This window comes from Eubalaena glacialis, chromosome 15 (genome assembly GCF_028564815.1).
Source record: "Eubalaena glacialis isolate mEubGla1 chromosome 15, mEubGla1.1.hap2.+ XY, whole genome shotgun sequence".
NCBI lineage: Eukaryota > Metazoa > Chordata > Mammalia > Artiodactyla > Balaenidae > Eubalaena > Eubalaena glacialis.
In genome coordinates, this window is record NC_083730.1 from 75,649,105 (window position 1) to 75,672,627 (window position 23,523).

Below are 23,523 nucleotides of genomic sequence, written 5' to 3' on the forward strand. Positions count from 1 at the left end.
GAAAAAAAAAAAAAAAAAAAAAAATCAAGAACCAAAACAGCACACCAATGTGATTCCAAAATAGAGATTTATTTATTAAGGATTATTTAGTTTCCACAAAAAAATCACCAATTGTTCCTCACTGGGTTTTTAACACATATCAGTTCTTTGGGGGTTGCTCTGTTCGCCCCAACACTTTCAAAAATACAGCTCTTTTTAGCGCCAGGAAGGACAGTTAAGGCAGCAAGGCGTGTTCTTGGGTTCATCCTCTTCCCCTTGAAAGAATACACATGGTAGGTAGTTTCTCAGGTTGGAAAAGCTGTCCCTGAAGAAGATAATTATGGAGAAGAATGCAAATACAGTCATCTATGGTCAATTATTTGTGCCTGATAGCTTTAAAATAACCCTCCCCTTGGTCATCAAAGGCTTGCTGGTTGGTTTCAGCTATAAAAACACTGTCTAGCAAAAGACAGTAAGAAAGAGCAGGCTCTAATGACAGTGCTGTGAGGTTGGGCTGTGCAAACCACGGAGAACACACACCAGTTTGCTTTAAAAAAATCCCACAATAGGGGCCCTGTATAATTTCAGATCAAACCCCCTCATGGTCCTTAAAATACCCCAAACATCACTCAGCCAGATCCTCAGGACACGTGCCTATTTTTAAAGTGAGGAGTCTGACACCGGTTCCCCCAGAGTCACGCTCCGCATGGGGTGGTGGTGGGAAACCAAAAAAACCCGAGGACTTGATTTCTTAGAAACATTAATCAATTTTTATCACACTGAAATGAAGGCATAAAGTCAGTCTGTGCTGTCATGAATTTCGGAAGTGAGATCGTTATTTATTGCTCCAGGAGGATAGACCCCAAAAGTGACTTTTAAAAGAGCAGGGCCGGTCCCCTGCAGACCCTGGTCCGTCTCTGGGCTGCTCTGGGGGGCGCCTCAGGCTGGGGGTGGCCGGCCGGCTGGATTCACAGTGATTCGGGTTTGCCTGTTCCTGCGGGGGGCTGTGGTCAGGGGCATGCGGCCCGGGGTGCCCGCTGAGGGTCTGGCCTACACCTTGTAGCTGAGCTCGGCATTCATCTTGGTGTACATCTCGTAGATGACGTCGATGGTGGCCGTGTAGTTGACCAGGAAGAGGCGGGTCTTCTCCAGGCATTCCTCTTCCGTCACGTTCTGGCCCTTGGAGAGTGCTTTGAGGAGGTCGGACTTATAGGGGGCCGCGTACAGTGCTGCCTTGAGACGGGTGAGAGGGGGGTGCGCAGTGTTAGCGGAGGTGGAGACCCTGAGCCACCGGGCCAGGCCCGTCAGGGTTCTGGGAGGGGACTCCCCAGAGGTCCGTGCTGGGCAGGGGTCTGTGCTATTCGTGGTGCTGGACGGGAAAGGCCAAGGGGATGTGTGTCCCCTTCTACCCCGGTGAGAGACAGCAGGAAGCTTTGGGGACAGACAGACCTGGGTTCAAATTCCAGCTTGTGCCGCCGACTAGCGGTGAGCCTTGAGCAAGTTACTTAGCCTCTCTGAGCCTCAGTTTCCTTATCTGTAAATGGGGATAATAATGACACCCACCCCATCGGGCTGCCTTTGTGAGAATTAAGGAGGTCATGCAAAGTGCTCAGCACAGCACCAGGCACACAGCAGGTGCTCGGTGTGGATGAGCCTCTTCCCCCGGGGCTCCCTGCCCTGGAGAAAGTAAACAGCTTCCTCCTGAGACCCCACCTTTCTGAGCCGGGGAGAGGACGGCTGATCTGTGCTGTTCCTCTTTTGTCCTTCAGGGGGTGATACTTCCCTAAATTTCAGGGCTTCCCTGACAACTTGAAAAGTCCAGAGAACCAGACATACACAGAATTTCAGAGCCAGAAGGAAAAGGATGCAACCAGATAAAAAGCTTAGGCTACAAGCCTTTTGAGAAGGTGAGGAAATTACAAATAATAACGTTATCATTAGGAATCAAAATAGAAATAGCTTCAATTTGCTGAGTGTAAACCACATGCCAAGCACTTTATACAGAGTAACACGCTGACTCTTCACAATGAGACTGTGAGGCAGGGCCTATTTTATACCCATCTGCAAGATGAGGATACCGAGGCTCAGGAGGTAGAATCCCAGCTGCCCATTTCTCTTACTGTGTGACCTCCAGCAAGATCCTAAACGTCTCTGGGCGTCAGTTTCCTCATCTGTGAAATGGAGGCAAGGACAGTACCTCTCGGTGCATTTGTGAGGATCACCCTCCACGGGCAGCCCGCCAGGCCAGGCATCCCGGACACATGGTTATTACTGAGGTGGTGGTCGTGAGGCCTTCACGGGGGAAGGGGGGGGCAACGCTCTGCCGGGGGTGGTGGGGGACAGGGCTCTTGCGGCACCCACCCAGGATAAGCACTGTCCCCAGCCCTGCCAGGGCAGATGGCCCAGATGTGGCCCTATTTCCTGCCTGGATCCAGCAGATTCCCGACCCAGCCTACCCTCGACCTGTGCCACGTGGGACAGAGACCAGCCCTCAGATGCCGGTTCTCACGGGAGTGAGGAACAGCGGGTGGTGGAAGCTTCAGGAGGAAGGGCAGCCACGACAGTGTACAGGGCACCCCGAAGCCTCTCCACACCTCCCCAGTGGACCTCTCCCAAAGCCGGGCTGGTGCTGAAGGCCTGTGGTCATCATCACCCCAACACAAGTCACCAAGGGCCTCGTGGGCCAATGTTCTTTCAGCAGACGCCCCCGTGGGCACAGGGGCCCTTCCTCCCCTCCCCACCCCAGAGCGAGGGTCCCAGCTGAATCCAAGGGGCCAGTGAGGCCAGCCCACCATCAACCTGACGGCCTCAGTCTCTGCCCTGGTTCTTCCCATGGCCTCCCAATCAGGCCCCTCATCAGAACCACCACGGAGCATCTAGGAAAATGCCCGCCACGCGGCAGGGGTCCTTCGGAGCACCAGCCTCACCCCAGATGGACAGGGGAGCCCTTCCTGAGCCGGGGTGGGAGGGGGGCGGGGACCGCAGCTACAGGGCGCGGGGCAGAGGGCGGGCCCCGCGAGCCGGTGGTCCTTCCGGTCCTGCGGGGCGGCTCACCTGGAAGATCTTCTGCACGATCCAGCCGTGGTACTTCTTGAGGGCCATCTCGTAGGCCTTGGTGGCGTTGACGCGGACGAGGTTGGGGTGGTTCTCATCCCGCTCGCCGTCGCAGATGCTCTGGAGGAACACCTGGATGAAGCGCAGGCCTCTGCAGCCGGAAGGGAGACGGCGCTTCAGGGCCCTGCACGCCCCCGTCGGCACCACCCACCAGCGCCGCACGCGGAGACCCGGATGTGCTCTGTATTAACCTCCTACAGTGAGCCGGGGGGGATGGACACCCCAAAGGGGGTGATGATTCCTCTACTGTCATGTGTCTACAACAGCTTCCGTGTAACGTGACTCCCCGGCTCACGTCACATGTCCCAAGTACCTCGTCTATACCAGGCCTGGGGCCAGTCCCTGTTGGGCTGTAAGGTCTATGAGGGCAGGGTCTGGGCCTGTCTTGCCTATTTCCATGGCCACATGGCCATCAGTGCTTGAGGAATGAAGCCAGTCAGTGCAGGGTTGAAGCTACAGCTCTGGTCCTCAAAGGGCTCAGGGACCATAGACCAGGGACATGCTGAGAACACAGGCGACTTTGACCCTGTGGGTTCCCCGCCTCCATCACTGCCTGAGCCACCGTCTGCATCCTCCAATGGCCACTTGAGCCCTTCCTCTGGGGTAGAATGATGCTTCAAGAGCCAGAAGAAGGGTGTGGGTCACGGCAGGGTGACCAAGTTGAAAATCAGATCAGTACTAGCCCTTTAATCCACATCATTTCATCTGCTCCCCTCAGCCCTGTGAGACTAAGTTCATAGAAGGGAACACAGAGGTACCCCAAAAGCTCAATCAAAGGCCGGGATGTGAACCCAGCCTGTCTCACTCCCCAGCTGGGGTCCTCTGCTCCCTCCCTGCAGGGCGGTAGGATTCAGGTTGGGGGGTTCTTAGGGGCAAGAGTTCTGGGCCCGAGGACTAAAGGAATAAAAGTTAAGCTTTATCACCCATGAGGTGAAGGGATATCCTCCATGCTTGGATCACAACCCTCAACCATTGGGGATCAGCCTGGGGTGTGGAAGCGAGCTCAGGGTCCAGTCCCAGCCCTGCCCTGGCTGACCACCTCTCCTGAGCCCCTGCCTCTCCCAGCCCAAATGATCCCCCTCTAACCAGCAGCTGGGACGATTCCTTCTCAAGCCCCATCTTACCCTGTTACCAATGGGCTTCATGCCCCTCAGTGGCTCCCTAGCACCCCTGAGGAGGCTGGAACTCATCCTTGTCCAATCCCATCTCATCTTTCCCTGCTCCTGCCTTGCATCCCGGGCCCTGGCTAGACCAGATCTTCCTGGAGGGGCAGATATGCTGTGCCTCTCCTGCCCTCCCAAGGCCTCTGCAAGGCCTCTTCCTCTTGGAACCCTCCTGTTCAGTCTTGGAGACGCTGCTTGGCGATCCTCCTCCGGGAAGCCCTCCCTGATTTCTCTCTGCTCCAGGGTCTGATATCCAGCTGTCAGGATCTACCCACCAGCCTGACCCCTTGCCCAGGCTGTGATACCCTAAGAGGGACCATGCCTCTCCAAGCATCATCCCATGCACCCGGCACCATGCACAGCACACAGCAGGTGCTTATTATGTGCTCGATTTGTTGACATCCACCGGCATGTGCTCTCCCAGTCACCTGGCTCTGCCCATGTCTGATCTGGACACAAACAATCTAACTGATCCGAACATCACTCTCTGGCTTGCTCTTCCTGAGAAACCTACGGAACCTGCCAATGGATAGACCCAGGGGCTTTCCTTATTCCAGGTCTGTGATTCTCTTGTTGACAGACAAGAGTAGGTAGCTCAGTGGGGGCGAGTCATAAAATAGGCCATAAGGTTGTTAATTATAGCCCATTTACCCCCGGATGCCCACACAGGCCACACCCTCCAGGGAGCAGATTCTTCCTGTTCTGTTTCACCAAAGAAGTGCATGGGGGTAGGGGTGGGGTAGCTTCAGGGAATGCAGAGAGAGACAGGGGAATAGCGCCTTTCCTGGCTCCTGACTCAAGGCCCCAGAGAAAGGGCAACATTGGGAACATCCGTGAGGCAGAGAATGGGTCCCTGGCTTCACAGCTGTTGCCAGGGACTGTGCAGTTTGCACAGCTAAAGGAGAATTCTGGAGCTGGTAGAGAGCAGCGTGATCTCAGCAAGCAAGCTGGCTGGCCTCTCTGAGCCTCAATGGCTTCATCTGTAAGATGGAACAATTGTATGCGGCTCCAAATATGTGCTATGAGGACAATATGTATCACGGTTACAAGCACTGTCAACTCTGGGGTAAGACTGCCTGAGTTCATATCCCATATCGGGGTACCCTGCCCCCAGGCCACAGGACGAATTTTGTGCAAATTAGAGTCCTTTGTCCTCAAGATGCTGTATTTCTGTCAAGAAGCTGTCATAATATACAAATCTACCATGTGTGTGATGTGACCGGCCCTAGACGGAACATCTTTGTGCAGTGTACAACCTGCACAACTGTGCTCAGCCACTCAGTCCCAGCACTGCCCCTGTGCCCTGGGCATGTGATTTGGCCACCAGAAGCCCCAGTGGCCTCCTCTGGGAGATGGGGATAACCACACCTAACTCACAGCACATGAAATGCGATTGGGTGTCTAAACAGCTTAGCACAACGGCCAGAGTACCCACCGGCTTGCTATGCCTCTGGTGGGGCTGGAACAAGCAAGGAAGCGTCACCATCAGGCTGGCCTTGGCCCCCAGGGTGCTTTTTCTCTGTCACTAACTAGCTTTACACAAGAAGAGTGCCTATGTGAAAGACAGGAAGTGCCCGTCCTGCCCCATCAGAGCAGACACCATGGGGCAGTGGCAAGGTTGGCCGTCCCTCCTCTGCAGAGCAGGCCTCCAGGCCCACCAGCCACACACACCCAGCCACCCGAGCCCATCACCTCTTCAGCCACATCAGCGCCAGCGTGGCCCCCACTTTGGGCCACTCTGCTCCATACATTTCCTTCTCCACCTCCAGGATGTTCTGCAGGGTCCGGAACTTGGCCGGGTTGTTGTCATACACAGCTTTGATTTTCTGAAACGGAGCACACAGGGTTTCCCCCTTAGGAAGGCTGCCCCCATAGACGGCTGCCGCGTGCTGGGTGGAGGAGCGCCCCGCCAGAGCCTCGCTCTCCTGCCCCGCAGCGCCAGGACCTACAGTGGGGCTTGTCATGACAATAACCATGACTGTTCGCATTTACAGGACTTGCGAAGTACTTTATGGGCACAGCCTCATTTGATCCTCATAGCAACCCTGATGCTGCTGTCATAATTCCAATTTGCAGATGAGGAAACTGAGGCTCAGAGAGGGGAAATGACGTGCTCAAGGTCACATAGCTGGTGCAGGTGCGAGCAGGTTCCAGCACTGGCCAGGCCCCAGAGTCCACGTTCTCCAGCCACTACTGACAGTGCCTCAAACCCCAAGCATCTGAAGTTTCGCTTTTGTGGACAAATGGAAATAGGTTCTTAGGATTCTGAGATGTCCAGGAAGAAGGCTCCTGAGTTGGTGGAGTGAATTCCACCTCTGCCACTTCCGTGCTATGAGCCCCTCAACCGCTCTGAGCCTCAGCTTCCTCGTCTATAAAATGGGGATAATGACACAGAACCAGCCTCAGAGTGGATCCTCATGGGGGGAGGGTCAGTGGCTAGGGGATGCCATCTGGAACTCTCAGGATTGGGGAAGGGAAGGGCAGGGTCAGTGCACCTATGGACCTTGGAGTTTATTTTTTGTTTGGTAGAGTGAATACAAGAACCAGTAGATTCCTTCTCAGGTCAACCCTCCAGACTGTGGTCCTAGTTTGGCTATGACTGGATGGCATGACCGCAAAGAGGACCAAGAACCTGGAGCCCCAAGTCAGAGAAGCTGGGGGCCAGGCCCATTTCCACATCTCCTTCCTGTTCCTCGGCCTGGGGAACTTGTGGCAGGGAGCAGGGCACTGGTGACGGGGCGGGATTACAGAGTCCTGATCTGGGTACCGGGGCTGCAGGGCCAAGTACATACTGTGATGTTGCCACTTATGTCCAGCTTGATGGGAGTAAACACTGGGGAGCCGAGGCAATCTAGGGACAAAATAAGAAGAGAGATTTAGATTCCCAACGAGGGTGATATTCAGGACCTCCATGGGCCATGGGGACAGGAGGGGAGGTCACTTGGTGTGTTTAAGGAAAGGCAGAGCTGTTTGTTAAGTGTTAAAATGGTTCATGGGCAATTTGGAGTGCTGGGCTCTGAGTGAGACCAGTTTCTTACTGCAGGACTTGTCAGAGCCTTTAAAATACACCTGGACTAGGACTTCCCTGGTGGTCCAGTGGTTAACACTCCGCACTCCCAATGCAGGGGGCCCGGGTTTGACCCCTGGTCGGGGAACTAGATTCCCGCATGCTGCAACTAAGAACCTACATGCCGCAACTAAAAGAGGCCGCGTGCTGCAACTAAGACCTGGCGCAGCCAAATAAATAAATAAATACTAAAAAAAAAATACAACTGGACTATCTAGGGGGCAAACTGTTTTGTCCACGGCACCCTCTCTTCCTAAGACAAAATGTTCTATATTTGCACCGTCTAACGTGGGCCACATGTGGCTATTGAGCACTTGAAATGTGGTGAATGTGATCGAGGAACTGAATTTGTAATTTGATTTAACTTTCATTTATTTAAATTTAAATAGCCACATGTGGCCAGTGGCTACCAAAGTGGACAGCACAGTGTAGAGTATCTTGCAAAACTAATACTCTAAGAAACCATCTTGGCTGACAAGGCGGAGGCCACTAATGAACCAGCTGGCCAGGAGGCAGCTCGAGGAATCTTACGAGCTGGAAGAAGAGCTCGTTCACCAGCTTTTTTTTTCTTTTTTTCAAAATTTTTATTGGAGTATAGCTGCTTTACAATGTTGTGTTAGTTTCTACTGTACAGCAAAGTGAATCAGTTACACATATATCCACTCTTTTTTAGATTTCCTTCCCATTTAGGTCACCACAGAGCACTGAGTAGAGTTCCCTGTGCTACACAGTAGGTTCTCATTAGTTATCTATTTTATACATAGTACCCATAGTGTATATATGTCAATTCCAATCTCCCAATTCATCCTACCCGCCTCATTCACCAGCTTCTAAGGAAGAAGTGAGCTGGCGACCCAGAAGCCCCACCGTTCTGAGACTCTGCATAAGAGCCCAGGAGAACCCACCAGGAGTGGGACTCTGGTCACTTAACAGAGCTCGATGAACTGGGGCTCCATACCCGCTCTGCACACACTGGCAGTGTGGGCTTGGTCATGTCCCTTCTGCTCTCTGAGCCTCAGCTTTCCATCTAGCAAATGGGCCAACAGAACCGATCAGAGCTGCTGTGAGGATGATGTGAAACAACCCACTTCCAAGACACATATTTTGTTCACCTCTGGAATCGGAATGTTCTTAATTGGAGGCGTTTTTCCTGTCTTGGTGGTTCATAAAACAACAGAGCATTTTAAAATAGGTGGCACCTTTGAGTTGATGAAATGTGGACCTAGAAACTGGCAGTGCCTGGAACTCAGGACTCCATGGGAAATGTGAGCTGACTGTGGACTGTCTCTCCTCCTTTCCCTCCTCTGTGATCCCCCAGCAGGCTGTCACGGGGACCAGAGACAGCCCACAGGTCAGAGCTCCCTGCTAAGGGCTGGGCAAGGAGGAAACACATGGGGAAGGGCCGGTTCTCTCCTGAGCAGACTCAACAAGGACTTCACCTCAGAGCCTGAAGACAGCTGTGCTTCCCCAACACCTCTCACCGTCCTCGATACAGAGCCCAGGGGGCAAAGATGCCCAAGCAGGCCACAAGTGGGTACCAAACCCACGGTGGGGAAACACCAGCGCCAGCTTCCCCTTGTCTGCTGGCCAGGCTGGGGCCTCGGTGCGCGTGCCAACTGACCGCATAGGGGCGGAGGACTGGGGGAGGGACACCTGTGGGCTGAATTCCACCCAAGGTGACCCAGCACACCTGGCCGGCCATCTGGAACATTCTAATCGCAGCCGTTACGAAAAAGGTGCATTGGGGAAACAGCATTGGATGTTATAAATGAAATACCCCAAAACCCAATGGAAAGAAGGTTGGGTAGAAATCCAGACACCCTGGGTTTGAATCCAGTTGAGCAAGTCTCCTGTGCCTCAGTTTCCTCACATGTCAAATGGGGCAGCAGTGCTACTTATTTCATAGGGCTGACGTGGGGATTAAAATGCACGCACTGAACGCATTTAGCAGAGTGGCCAGCACAGGAACCCTCAGTGCACGAACTGTGACCATCTTTATGACTTTGTAGCGTGACCAGGGCCAGGCTCCACGGTCCAGCAAATGTCACCCAGGCTCGGAAGGCACCAGGTCCTTCAGGACCTCCGCTGAGTGGGAACACTGGGCCTGTGTCCCCTGCCACCTCTACTCTCCTGCTTCCCGACTGAGGCCCTCATGGGGCCCGGGGTGGCCGCCTCGCCCTGCTGCGGGCTCCCGGGCACAGACTCCTCGGGCCGAGAGGTGAGCCCACTGCTCTCAGCTACCGGCCTCTCTCCCACGCCTGTGGGAGCACATCTCCCTCCACGGGGCTACGCTGGACCTCCCCCGGGGTGGCCACAGGAGCTGCTCCGAGGTGCTGGGTGGGGGGATGCAGGCTGCCTGTCCCACCTGATCCTGGGCGCTCTGCACTCCCAGGTGGACCTGCCAAGGGCATTAATGAGGTAATGATTCCACCCACCCTTTCATCTTCCCTGATGTATCGCTGACCTCATCCTGCAAGGCCAACCTGGGAGGCTGTGCAATTTGCTAGCCCTGCAACGTGTTCTCTCCCGGGACATTTACCACTGGCTCCCCCAAAGGACAACGCATTCCAGACTTAAAATAAGAATGCAGGAAATTCCTGGCGGCCCAGTGGTTAGGACTCAGCGCTTTCCCTGCTCAGGGTAAGGGTTCAATCCCTGGTTGGGGAACAAAGATCCCGCATGCCGAGCGGCGTGGCCAAAAAATAAATAAATAAAAAGAAACCTCCTTTAAAAAAAAAATAATAATGCAAGACAGCCAGGACTCTCCACCACTGGAGACTCTTCCCCTCTTGACTGTGCCACCAAGGGTCACCAATTTCGAGCCTCACAGGAGCCGGGCAGGTGCCATGGATGGGCAGCATAGGGACTGGCGAAACCCTTCCAAAGGGGGGCTTCCCTGGTGGCGCAGTGGTTAAGAATCCACCTGCCAATGCAGGGGACACGGGTTTGATCCCTGGCCTGGGAAGATCCCAGATGCCGCAGAGCAGCTAAGTCCGTGCACCACAACTACTGAGGCTGCGCTCTAGAGCCCTCGAGCCACAACTACTGAGCCCACACGCCACAACTACTGAAGCCAGCGCGCCTAGAGCGCGTGCTGTGCAACAAGAGAAGCCACCACCATGAGAAGCCCGTGCACCGCAACGAAGAGTAGCCCCCGCTCGCCGCAACTAGAGAAAGCCAGCACGCAGCAACGAAGACCTAGCGCAGCCGAAAAAAAAAAAAAAACCCTTCCGAAGGGATGGCCAATGGCTTCACCTCCACATCTTTCAAAATGTATGTTGTCCAAAGACATGAGGTGGACTGATGGACGGATGGAGAGGTGGATAGACAGGTATGGTCAGGTATTAATGGTAGAATCTAGGTGGCAGATTCATGAATATTCACCGTAAAATTCTTTCAATTTTGCTGTACGTTTTATTTTTATTTATTTATTTTTTTTATGGGTATACTATTTTATTAACATTTAAATTTCACCAAGAGTTCGCTAGCCATTTGTTCAGATTTTTAAAGACAAAATGGGCAAACAGCTTTAAGGCTGCGATGTATTTAACACTGCACCATATATTCACCAACTAGACAATCGAAGGGGTATGACTTTTCCCTTAGGAGCACCAAGTATAGGAACAAGCCCTGGAATTGGAAGACAAACCTGCCCCGCCATTCAGGACTGAACAGAGGTCTTTGGTTGCTGACAGAATCTCCCCTTGACTTCAGACTTGAGACAAACCGAGGGAGTCTGTCAGTATACACAAACCACTGCCTTCAGTAACAGGATGGACTGGCCAGAGCCAATTCAGATTGTGGGGGCCAGTCTGAAGTGAGCAGGGTTGGCTGGAGGCTGGAAATGTCGCAGCTGAAAGCCAGCATCGGCAGATGACAGCAGCCATCTTCTAAAAATCGCTGATTTCTGCACAAGTTCCTAAGATGCTTTTCCCAAACAGGGTTGCTGTATGTTTTTAAATTTTCATATATAAAGTTGGAAAAGAATGTCAGACTTGGGACTTCCCTGGTGGTCCAGCAGTTAAGATTCTGTGCTTCCACTGCAGGGGCACGGGTTCAATCCCTGGTGGGGGAACTAAGATCCCACATGCCGTGCGGCACAGCCAAAAAAAAAAAAAAGAACAAGAATGTCAGACACTTTTTTCTGCTCATAAAAGTCATACTTCTTCCTTCCACTTTTTCTCCAAGTCCACTGCACTGCTACCGTGATTGTGGTTCCACGTGTAACTCTGTTTTCCACCGATCCCTGCCATGGACTTGAGCTCAGAGAGGGCAGAGACCAGGGGGCCTCAGTCCCCCTCTGTGCCCCCCGCACCTGGCATGGAGCTGGACCCCAGCATGAACGAGGGGGCAGATAATAGGAAACGTGAATCTAGAGGCACATTTCCTGCCAGGTTCTTCTTCTAGCCACTTTCTTGTAGTGAAGATTGACCCAATGCACCGGGTCTAAGGACCCACGTGACTAACAAGGCAGAGGCTATGGAAAGGGGCTTTGGCCTCAGTTTCCCCGCCTGGAAAGGGACCACCCCTGTAGAGTTGCTGTGATGGGGCAGGCGCCATATGTGCCAAGTGAGGGCCCTGAGCCTGGCCGTGATTTGATTCCCACCGCCGGCTGATGTTCGAGTAAAGCCATCCCACGTTGGAGATGTGGAACCAGGGCTTGGCGACAGATCATCATCAACCACGCGTGGGTGGCTTCCTAGCTTTTCCCAGCGACTCAGGTCACTGGGCATGCATTTTAGACATGCACAGAATGTTATTCAGCTTCCCTGGCTCTAGAAACGGCTCTTGTGTGGTTCTGAGTGCCCGCCCCACCCCGCGATGGCGGGGAGAAAGGCTTTTTGTTTCGCCTTCTCCCGACAGCGTGTCACTCGGGTCATGAGGCTGCCGTGGTTGGCAGGAGCCGGGCCCCAAGGCAGCTGTTCTTGTGCGTCGTGGCTACCATGCAGGGACAGAGCTTCTGCTCTACTGTAGGGGAGGATGTGGGGTCTGGATGGACTTCTGGAGCCAGTTGTAGAGCAGAAGCAAGAGAGGGGAGAGTCGAGGGCTGGGAGATGGACCCCAGCAGAGGGAGGTGGTGAGGCCGACCGACCCCAGAATCCACTTCCCCGCTGCATGGGGCCAGGGCGAGGGGGCGATTGCCGGCAGGAAAGGCATCACTGTGTACACGTGGATGGGCACACAGGAGTCGGGCTGGCAGCGTCTGGGGGTGGGCCACCTGTGATCAAGGGAGGAGCACGGTCATGCTCCGGAGCCCCGGTCCTGGGTTCAGCTCTCAGCTCTGGTGTCTGGACAAGTGCCTGAACCACGCTGGGCTCAGGCCCCTCCCTTTCCAGAGCCCTGAAGTGCTGGGCAAACAGGAGGCGCTCCAGGCAAGCTGAAGCCAGCTTCAACACGCCTCATGGAAGGCTCTGGGTTTATGTTTGCTTTGGCGCAGCCCGAGGCCGCTAGGCCCAGAAGAGCCAAGTGACTGGCCCAGGGTCACACGGCGAGAGTCAGGCACGCAGACACAATTAGCCAAGGCTGGTGCCACCACTCCCTCTAGCCTTTCTTTCTAGAACGTTTCTATCTGTGTGTGTGAACTCAACAAAAGCGAAAGGACTCTGACGGGAGAACCCTGCAATGATTGTAACCCCCAAGCACACCGTGGCCTAAGCCTTGAAACTCAAACTGGCCGCTGCTCTGGATACGACGCGACATGCTTCTGGAGGGTTATCCAGCTTTACCTTTCCTACAGAATGCAGCCCTGCCTCAAAATTACCTTTCTTGTTTTACCTGTTTTGCAGTTAACCCAAACTTGTTTTTCACTGTTGTCAGCCAACAGGCTCTTTAGAATGACACCCAGAACCTGCCAGAAGGGAAGGGCAGGGGGCGGGGGCGGGGGCGCTCGGGCGCTTTTCTCATTCATCGTCTTACCTCCAGGGTGAAAGGAAGTTGTCTCAAAAACAAAAGAAAAATCAGGTACAATTTCACCATCTCGCTTCATGAAACCAACTCTAATGGGCACGGATTCCAAACACAGTCAAGCCTTGGTTACCTGGAACACGTTGGCAAATGGCCCCTTCTGTTTAGAAGACTTTTCTAAGCATGCTACTCAACCCAAAAGGCATAAGGAAAAGACCAATAAGTCTGATTACAAAACCCAGAAACCTTCTATATGGGATGGGGTCGGGGTGGGGATGGGGATCCCATCACCAATCTAAGCCAAAGAGCAAACTGATTGGGGGAGGGGATGACCTGTGTAACAAATACCATAGACCAAAGACTATCATCCCTAATGTGTAAAGAGTTCGAACAAATCAATAAGAAAAAAACAACAACCACCTTATAGAAAAATGGACAATTAAAAGAAGAAAGGAAAAGACATTTAATCTCAATAATAAAAAGAAAATAAAACAGTGAAATATTTTCCATCTACCAAATTTTATGAATGTACGAACTTTCACATTCAGCCATTCTGGATGGAACTTCTCAAAATGTAACTCAAATGTCCCTGCTTTTGTACAGCAAACCATTTGCAGTTTTCTAAACAGGGCCATCATCAAAAACAGGAATTATGATAAAAGTGTGACCCAGTGACATCACAGGCCCCCTCAACTCTTCTCTAAATGGCTCTACATGGTATGTTTTCAGGGATTTAGGACAGCTTTGTGTAGTTTTTTAAAAACTCCTCTTGTTTTCTCTGCAGTGCTTTGATTCTGCTAGATACTTGGAAAACAAATAGCCAACTTTGTCACCATTGCCTGCAAAATAAGAGGAAACAGGCACCAAGCAAGCATTCTGTGCATGACCTCTGTGACAGTTCTGCCCGGGTCTCTGTCATAGTTCAGATGGTTGAGATTGCCCAGACAGCAGAATTCCCCGTAAGCCAGCAGTCACCATATGCCACACAGAATCACATTCACTTCCTCTTTTCCTGGCCTCAGCGTAGTTGGAAAGCACCTGCCATCATGCTCTGAGCAAGCCCCCAGCACATATTTGGAAATTTCCATCCAAGCTGCGCCTCAACGCCTGCCTCTTCAGACAACCATATCTTCCCACAGGTGATGTTCCCAACATTAGGCAAGAAAGTGACAGAATCGCCCCCGCCCTGGCCCGCCCTCTCATTTCATCTCAGGAATAATTTTCCTTCAAGAACAAAAAGCATTCCATTTTTAAGACGCACAGCTTCACTTTCAGCCTGTGTGATTCAGTGTGGGAATACCAGACCCAACCCATAAATACTTATTTGAAAAAGGAAGAAGAGGGTACCTGTGTCATGACTCTAGGAGCCTGGTTTGGGGAGGTTCTATTTCAAATTCAATTTTTTTTTTTTCAATAGCTGGATAATAAGGTTTTGTTGTTAAACACATGGGGCAGATTAACTTTACAGATCCTGGGTTACAAGGATCATAATGGGAGGCACTCAAATTACAGCTGATGGAGATGAATCATTTATTAATCCACGGGTATGTGGTGTGTGTGTGTGTGTGTGTGTGTGTGTGTGTGTGTGTGTGTGTGAGAGATGGCTCAGTCTGCAATAAGGCCTATTTTGAAGCATAAGAGCCCTGAGAATGCCCACCTTTCTAAAACTAGTTCCCATTTTAAATTCTACTATCCTAATATCTAAGAGAAAAGAATGTTTACAAAATGATGCTTTTAAAAATCACCTCCATAACATGCCAACTCTCTTTATCCAAAATTGACCCCTTTGGCAAAAACCAGCCTTCAATCGGGAATGCAGATGGGAAAATGATTTCTCTTACTTGCTGTGTGGCCTGGGAGAATTTAGTTAAACTCTCTGAGCCGCAGTTTCCGCATTTGTAAAATGAGGCTAATAACAGGCCTCACCTCATAGTTTCTGGCTAAATTTTTTTAAAAGTATTCTTTATGATTATGATTATAATAACTATTATTATACATTATATCATCATTCTTTAGAGAAGAAATCCAGAAAAGAGTGATTCCAATGATTAAGAAAACAAAAGAGAAAGAGAGGAAGGGAGGGAGGAGAGAGAGGTAGAGAAAGAAGGTGTTATCAGTTGATTGATATGGGTAAAATTAACAGGAGCCCTTCAGTTATAAAATAAGGACCATGTATTCCTGACCATTAATGTCTGAGATCTCAGAAGGGAGTGGAGAAAGGAACTCGGGGGAACGGCAGTGCAGAAAATGAATCATTTCTGAGCCAGGGGAAGTGTGAGCTGGCTGCGCAACTGCAGGGACAGAAAGCAGAGGTTTTATAGGACCCTGGAGAGGGCTGATCCGTTGTAATGACTTTTAAAAGCTCAGATACAGTTAACACTGTAACAATTAAAAACAAAAACAAAAAACCCTGTTACAAGTAACTCTGTAAGAATGTAACACAAGGAGTTAACATCCATCCAGGCCACTTTAAAACTGAAACAATGCAACCTACATTTCCATTCTAATAAGCTCATTGAAATAAGCACACTGCCAGATGGGAACTTACTTCCTATCATTTCCCCTCCCTGACAAACAGCTCAAAAAGGCCCTTTCTGCTCTGGAAGACTTGTGGCAGGGCTGGCCCCCTACAAAGCCCTTACTAGCTGTGTGACCTGGTCAAATCCCTTCACCACTCTGAACCTTGGTCTCCTCTTCTGTAAAATGGCACGAATTCCTCCTAATTCATAAGGTCATGATAAGGACTGGAAATGAGATATCGGCTAGTTCGATGCTTGGCACATGGGAGTCACTCAAAACAGGGGTTACGCTAGCTATGATGGGGTCATGCATTATATTTTACAAAGCCCTTTGTCACGCATTCTTTCCATTCCCTTTCAAGTCCCATGTTGGCTGGGCACCTACGCTCTGCCAGGCACATTGCTGGGGCCTGGGAGGCGATTCACAATGGGGCACTGTTCCTCCAAGAAGCCCTATGCGACAGACACCCCACAGATGAGGAATGAAACGGGGGCTGGATGAGCTAGCAGGTGACAGAGTGGACGTTCGGGTCTTTTCCCTCTTTCTTCTCCATCCACTTCCCTCCAGGAGCAGAGGCCAGACCTCCGTCCCTGACCTCAGGGCCGGACTTTTCTGAACCCAGAGGATCAAGAGGATTTCATCCTTATCACTGGGGGAACAGAGCAGGTGGGCACCATTTGTCCATGCTCTGCACTGGCCTTTGGATGTTTTAAGTGAGAATTGCTTCAGTAGCCAGGCAGCTCAGCTGGCCCCAAGCCCTGGCAGCTGGTTAGCAAGAGCCAGAGGCAGCTTCTTTTTGCAAGAACCTTGTTTCCCAAGGGCTGTGTGGCAAGAAGTGCAGATTCTAAAGGTCTGAGGATGTCTGTCCCACCTGTGCAAAAAGATGGAGTAATTCTGGGCATGGGGCGCCAACATCATTTGGGGGAGGCCGCCTCCATCGGCCCTCCTGGGAGGCCCAGCTTCCCCCTTGTACAGTTGGGGCTGCAGGCTCAGAGAGGGGAAGCAGTAGGGCATGGGCACACAGCTGGGGCACCATGGAACCAGCACTCAAGCTCAGGCTGGCTGCTTGATGCCAATATCCATCTATCTAGAGACTTCGATTCATGGACTTCAGTGGACAATAGACCCAGGTTCAAAGCAGCCAGCTCATGGGCTGTTATACAGATGGACGGGATAAGACAACAGGGCCAGCGGCAGCCCTCTATACAGGTGTTACTTGGCTCTAACTTGGGCCAGGTGAGCTCATGAGTATGTCTCACCAGCACGCAGTAGGTGCTCCTCAAGGCTAATGAATCCTCACTCACTACTTGCAAACACACTTCCAAGGGATGAGAGGAGTCTGCAGGCCGGTTCAAAATTGCAAAACCCATCGCTGAAAGTGACTTATCCACCGCCCTCCGCAAAGTACATTGTTTCTTCCTCCTAGAAGCGGTCTACTTCCGGTTCCTACAGCATCCAGCTCTCAACAGACACTCAACCAAAATGATAACTAACCTGCTATTGGACGAGGGTTAATACAGTTTCTTGTTTCTCTTTCTTGGGATATTCTATACAAAACCAAAAATAAACATATATTTGTATCAACTTAAAAAACAAATACCAAAAAACTTGTGGTCCCAAGTCCTGAAAGGTGCTTGTTGCAATGGTAAGAACAACTTCTTAGAGGCCAAGGGGTGTGGGTGAGGCTGGTCCCCAGGCAGTTAACTCAGTGTCCCAATTAAAGGAAAAACTGAGCTGTCTGGGGCCTCCCCACTGGATGACTTCCATGCCCCAGCCGTCAAATCTGCGTTCAAATAGGCAAGAGATATGGTCCCAGCTTGGCAAGATGATTATGAGGCACGCAGCTCCAAGGAAACCTGCATAGCTGGTCTGGGGTTCCCAGCGTCTTGGATAAGCCACAGTGGAGCCAGCAGAGCTCCAGGACTTCGGTGGCCAAACAGGCTGGCTCCACTGACCAGACAGGAAGCCAGGAAAGCAGGCAGGCACAACAGCAAAAGCACTGCATAAGGAGTCCAGAGGCCTGAGTTCTAGTCTGGCTCTGTGGTCAATTGCTGGCTGTGTGACCTTGGGCAAGTCACCTAACCTTTCTGGCCTTGGTTTCTTTGGCTGTAAAACAAGATAATTCTGTGGCTCTGGGCTGCCATTCCCCCCCCCCACCACTCCCCGCCAAATAGAGCTAGCATTGAACCAAAGTGATGCAAAACCACTCTTTCTGGGGCTACTCTAGGACTGTTTCGTGAGTGTCAGATATCTGTAAGGCTCAATTCTATGGACATCCATTTAATTAAGCTAAGAAGCCTGAAGGAAGTAAAATCACCCCTGGAATCTGGATCTCAAGAACCAAGAGGTAGAAATAATTACTTTCAGCTCCTGAATCTTTGGTTGCTCCCTAAACAGTGAGAGCAAACAGGTGTCACCTCATGCATCAATTCTAATGGACCTCGGAGTGGCCGAGGCTGTGTTTAGACTTAAAGGGGAAAAAAACAGCATCATGATTGATTATTAACGTCTGCCATGGGTACAGGATATGAGTTATGTATCTTAATTTGATCCTATATTTTAACTTAGAAAGAGAGAAGAAAGCAAAACACTTTTAGAAGAACCCAGAAAAATGGGAATGGAGCCAAAAGCATTCACTCGACAAACATCACTAGCTCGCCAAGTGCTAGGCACTGAAATAACTCAAAGTGTCAGAATGGGGTAGATTCCATGGGAGTCAGGCAAGATTTTCCAGATGAGGTGACCCCTAAGCTGATTCCTTAAGGATAAGTGGAACCCAGCCAGGTGAAAGGAAGGTGGTGGGCCAGAGAGGAGTGGTACCCCAGGCAGAGAAACTGATGCGGGTAAAGTGCCAGAGGCAGATGATGGCATGGTACCCTCTGTGGGGCTGCAAGCCATTCAGAAAGGCTACAGCACAGACATCAAGGCGGGGTAACAGGGAGCCACTGAGGCTTCTAGGCAGGGAGTGGCAAGACTAAATGATTAAGCCTCTCCCTCCCCCTCCCTCCACCCCCCCATCCTCCAATTGCAAATGCTCTAGAACAGCTGCATAATTGACCATAAAAGATGAGAGAGCAGGGCCTCACAGAAGTCAGCTGCAAACTGATCAGTCAGAGGTGAGATCCAATTACTGGGTCAAGGTAGAGAAAGAAGATGGACAAAGGGCTGACCTTTAAGTGGACATAGCAAAACCTATACAGCTCGGGAGACTCAGGCTGGAGATATGGAAGTGTTAGACCAGGATGCAGATGTTCTGAGCTACATCTGACCTGCAGCCCAAAGAATCAGCACTCATCAAGCCCAACCAATTCTGTCCCAAACCACCACCGATGATGGTTTAAGAAATGGGGTTGTGCTAACAGGTTAAAAGCCTTCACAGCCTTCGACCCAGCAATTTCCCTTCTAAAAATTAGAAATAACCAAAGAAGTATGCAAAGAAATATATACAAGAATGTTCACTGTAGCACAGTTTACGAGAGCAAAAAAAAAAAAAAAAAAAAAGGAAGCAATGTAAATGTCCAACAGCAGGGGATTGGTTAAATAAATTATGGCCACATTCAAACAATGAAGTTCTAGGCAGCTATGAAAAATGCTGACTGACGGGTAAAGGTGGTTATGCTATATTGTTGGGTGTAAAAAAGCAGCTTATACATTTCCCCTTAAACATAGATAAAGATATAAATGGGTTTGGAATGAAAATACTCTGAAATGTCAGCATTGATTCTCTCTTAAATAACAATAACAACAACAACAAACTCTGACTCAAAAGGTTGTGAGACGATTAAGTGAATTAATCAACATAGAATGCTTAGCACACAGTAAATGCTCAATAAATGGCAGGGAGATTTTTAATTTATCATTTCTTCTTGCTCAATTTTCCTTTGAGAAACAGATCTTCCTTGCATAATTAAAATACTTTTTAAAAACACAGCTTTCAGCCCTCTGCCCTATTTATATCAAGAGCGGTAGCTCTCAACCAAGGGCAACTCGGTCTCCCTGCAGATATTTTTGGTTGTTACAACTTGGGGAGATGGGGTGCTACTGGCATCTGGTAGAGAGAGGTCAGAGATGCCACTAAACGTCTTACAAAGCACAGGACAGACTCCCACCCCAAAGAATGGCCCAGCCCCAAATGTCAGCAGTGTCACGGTGGAGAAACCCTGATTTGGAGGAAACTGGCACCGAATGCCTTTCAGACTTCTTGTGTCCATAATCCCAGGCCTGCTCCATTCCAGAAACATGCCACCCAGATCATCCAGGGGACCAGACGTTCCCAAGACCTAGACAAAGCCCGTGTGTCAGAGCTGACGGCGGATCTCCATCGACCCCTGAGTGCCAGAGAAAAGCCACTGGTGGGAGCATCCTCCTAAAGCTTAAACCCTCAGGAGGAACTCTCCCCCAAGAAGAGCCTAATGCTTCAAAATGGATCATCACAGGGGCTTCCATGGTGGCGCAGTGGTTGAGAGTCTGCCTGCCAATGCAGGGGACACGGGTTCGAGCCCTGGTCTGGGAAGATCCCACATGCCACGGAGCAACTAGGCCCGTGAGCCACAATTATTGAGCCTGCTCCGCAACAAGAGAGGCCGCGATAGTGAGAGGGATAGGATAGTGAGAGGCCAGCGCACTGCGATGAAGAGTGGCCCCCACTTGCCGTAACTAGAGAAAGCCCTCGCACAGAAACGAAGACCCAACACAGCCATAAATAAATAAATAAATAAATAAATGGATCATCACGATTTTTTAATAGTGCTAAGAATTATCCTCTGTGGGCCAACCCACTGAGGCCTCTGTATAAATGGTGCTTCTGTCAACAGATGTGACGGCCCACAGCACCAGGCTCGCAGCAAAGACAAGGGTCTTTTGAGATCAGGGAAAGGAGGAGGGGGTGCTCTCCAGCTGGGGCACCAGATCACCGCCAGCTCCAGCCGCCACCACCCCCTTCCTCTAAAACCGGCCCGATAATCGCATCAAATGAAGAAGCCCCCAAATGCAGAACTGATGGGCAACCTTGCTGAAGATGAGGGAGGAAAGGGCCACAGAGCTTAACTCGGGGTTTCTCCACCTTGAGATCCAGCTAACATTTGGGGCTGGATCAATTCTTTGTGGTGAGGGCTGTGCTGTGCACTGGAGGATGTTTTGCAGCATCCCTGGCTTCTACCCACTAGGTGCCAGTAGCATCTCCCCGTGCCCCCCCCCCCCAGGTTGTGACAACCAAAAATGTCTCTAGATATTGCCAGATGTCCCCTGAGGAGGTGAAACCACCCTCAGTTGAGAACGACTAGCTTAAACAGATTCTGAATCCTTGTTCAGGGCAAATGCTCATAGAACCAAGGAGGGGGGAAAAACCTGTCACAAAAATCAACAACTCCTCAATGCTCAAACCAGATAGCTCCCAAGCTCCTGCCTGGAGAGTCAGTGTTATCTCAACACTGAGATACAGAAAATAAGAATGTTTTATACATTTAACAAGTTCTGACTGAGCACCTACTGTGTGCCAGGCACTGTTCTGGGTACCAGGGATGTAACAGTGGATGTAAAAGAGCCAGGTCTGAGAATCGTACAAACCAGCCAATGGCACTCACTCAAATACTACTCATTAATCAATCATCCACTCTATGAAGGAACCAAAACTGAATCCAGGAACTTGTATAACAGCCACACACCTCCCCCTGCCAACAGCTAAGATCTATTTGGCACTTAAGGCCTCAGAACTTTACACACACCACCTCATTTACTCTTTGCCGCTAGCCTAGGAGATCAGCATGCCCATTTCACAGATGGGGATACTGAGGCTCAAGAGGTGGAGGAGGAGAGCATGCACACGACTCCACATAGTCACAACCACCCCAGAGCCCACGGCACTTCAGGGACTACTGCCCACTGTGAGCCCTGGTCACCCACTAGGGGAGAAAGGGAGTGACTGCCCCGGGTGCCACTTCCCTTCAGTCCAAGTCAGTGTCAAGGTTCTGTCAGTTTGCGGGTTTCGGCTAGACTCTGCCCTCCGGACTGGTCTCTTCCTGCAAGGCCACCAAATGAAACAGCAGGGCGGGGCGCTGGGCAAGCCCACATAGAAGAGGAAAAAGCACAGCTCAGGTTGCACCCTTTACTCAGGACCAGCAAAGCAACGGGCAGGGGCCGATGGTACTGTCTTCTGTTTCCCATTTTCCATCCAGGGTGTGGGCTGGGCTGAGGGATGGGAGAAAGGAAGGTCTGCAACCGGTTCAGTGCTCCTATGACCTCCCAGGGCATGACATATGAAGGAGGGGTCTTTTTCTTTTGGACCCCATCCCAAGCACTGCATGTCTGATGTCGTCCCACATAGCAGCCCCCCTGTCCTGACCCCTGTTCTAAATGGAGGGAAAGCTTTAGGTGGTTCTCCCTAGGAAGGGGCCCCAGAGTTTTGCGACTCCGTCTCCAAAAGGACCCTCCTCACCCTGCCAGGCTTCCTGCCCTTGGAGTGGGGGTGGTGGGTGGTGTCTCTGATCTGGAATGAGGGAATTCTAAGGAAAGAAGTGTTCACAAGGTCCCATGAGGGAGAGGCTGGGAGAATTTACAGAACAGAGGGGGTTTATGAAATGGGGGGGGGATTCATTTTAAGGAGGGGAGTTGAGAGCCACTCTGAAAGGGAAGAGGGGGATGATAGGGTGAGAGATGTTTTCGGGGAGATGGAGGATTGGAGGATTGAGGATTTGGAAGAGTGGGGGTGTTTGTGGGGAGATGGACGACTGGGGTGCACAAGGGGGTGGAGAACCGCGAGCATCTGAAGGACATGTTGGCATGTGAGGTGTCTGGGGAGACAGAGGGTTGGGAGAGTCTGAGGGAGATGGAGGATTTGGGGGTGTCTGGGAAGAGATGAAGGATGTGACATGTTCGGGGGAAAGAGGATTTGGGAGCGGGCCGGGATAGGGAAGATTTGGGGTGCTTGGAGAAAAAGGGGATCTCGAATGCGTGGGGAATTAGGATTTGCGGTGTCTAGTTGAGGGATGGTTGGGGGATGCTCGGGAGAAGGAGGATGCGGGTGCGCTCTGGGTCAGGGCTGCGGGCCAGCTCCCGTCTTCACCCCGGCTCACCGAAGAAGGGCGGCAGGTGGGACACCGCCTCCAGGAAGGGCCCCGTCTCGATCTGCTTGTCCGCGGGCAGCGGCTTCAGCAGGTGCTCCGCCAGCAGCGCCATTTCGGGGTCGAGGCCCTTGGTGATGCCCCAGCCGGCGCCGCGGGCGTCCACGCCGCCCCCCGGGCCGCCGCCGTCAGCGCCGGGGCCGTCACTGCCGCCCGCCGCAGGCTCAAGGGACGCCAGCGTCGCCACTTCCGCCCGCGCCGCGCCCGCGTAGACGAGCACTCAGCGCCGCCCGCAGGCAGAGCGCCTAAGCTGCCGGACGCCCCGCCCCACCCGTCCGCCCGTCCGCCCGCGCCCAATCCTCGCCCACGGTCGCGGACCTCAGCGTCACCATTGGCCGAGGGGCGGGGCTAGCCCGCCGGGCGCGAAAGCGCTCCGACTCGTGGATCCAGGTACGCCCAGGTGAGCCGCTCCCAGGTGAGCCGCTCCCAGGTGACCCGTCCCCAGGTGTGTTACCTGCTGCCCCCGGCGTGGCACCCCCAACCAGGCGGGCTGGCTCGGGCCGGGTCCTCGCCTGATGGGCGAGGTCACAACTCACAACCCATCCACCATCCCAGGTTACAGCCCAATCCAGCCATCGTCCCTAAGGACATCTGTTTCCCCGCAAACAGAGCCTGTCCTCCAACAGCCCCCAGTGACTTTTTGGACACTGCTGTGGTC

At 51.8% G+C, this 23,523-nt stretch overlaps 1 protein-coding gene across 2 annotated transcripts; it reads right to left on the bottom strand.

Moving 5' to 3' along the window:
• Positions 1 to 50: 50 nt before the first annotated feature.
• On the bottom strand, positions 51 to 23,070 carry GLTP (glycolipid transfer protein). 2 transcript variants are annotated; one of them, XM_061169539.1, is made up of 6 exons: positions 22,818 to 23,070; positions 7,049 to 7,107; positions 5,949 to 6,082; positions 3,034 to 3,184; positions 1,036 to 1,212; positions 51 to 304 (listed from the first exon to the last, which is right to left on the bottom strand). In XM_061169539.1, exons 1-6 carry the CDS (start codon positions 22,918 to 22,920, stop codon positions 242 to 244), a joined length of 687 nt encoding a protein of 228 aa, XP_061025522.1. In that variant the 5' UTR covers positions 22,921 to 23,070; the 3' UTR covers positions 51 to 241. The 2 variants fall into 2 exon arrangements, with proteins under 2 accessions (XP_061025522.1, XP_061025523.1); XM_061169540.1 differs by having other exon boundaries at positions 51 to 1,212; positions 22,818 to 23,068.
• Between the last annotated feature and the right edge of the window lie 453 nt (positions 23,071 to 23,523).

Coding starts and splice junctions, on each gene's coding strand:
- GLTP (XM_061169539.1), bottom strand. CDS start 22,920: ATGGCGCTGCTGGCGGAGCACCTGCTGAAGCCGCTGCCCGCGGACAAG. Junction 7,108..22,817: donor CCACCTGCCGCCCTTCTTCG/GTGAGCCGGGGT, acceptor TTTTGTCCCTAG/ATTGCCTCGGCTCCCCAGTG. Junction 6,083..7,048: donor ACATAAGTGGCAACATCACA/GTATGTACTTGG, acceptor GCTCCGTTTCAG/AAAATCAAAGCTGTGTATGA.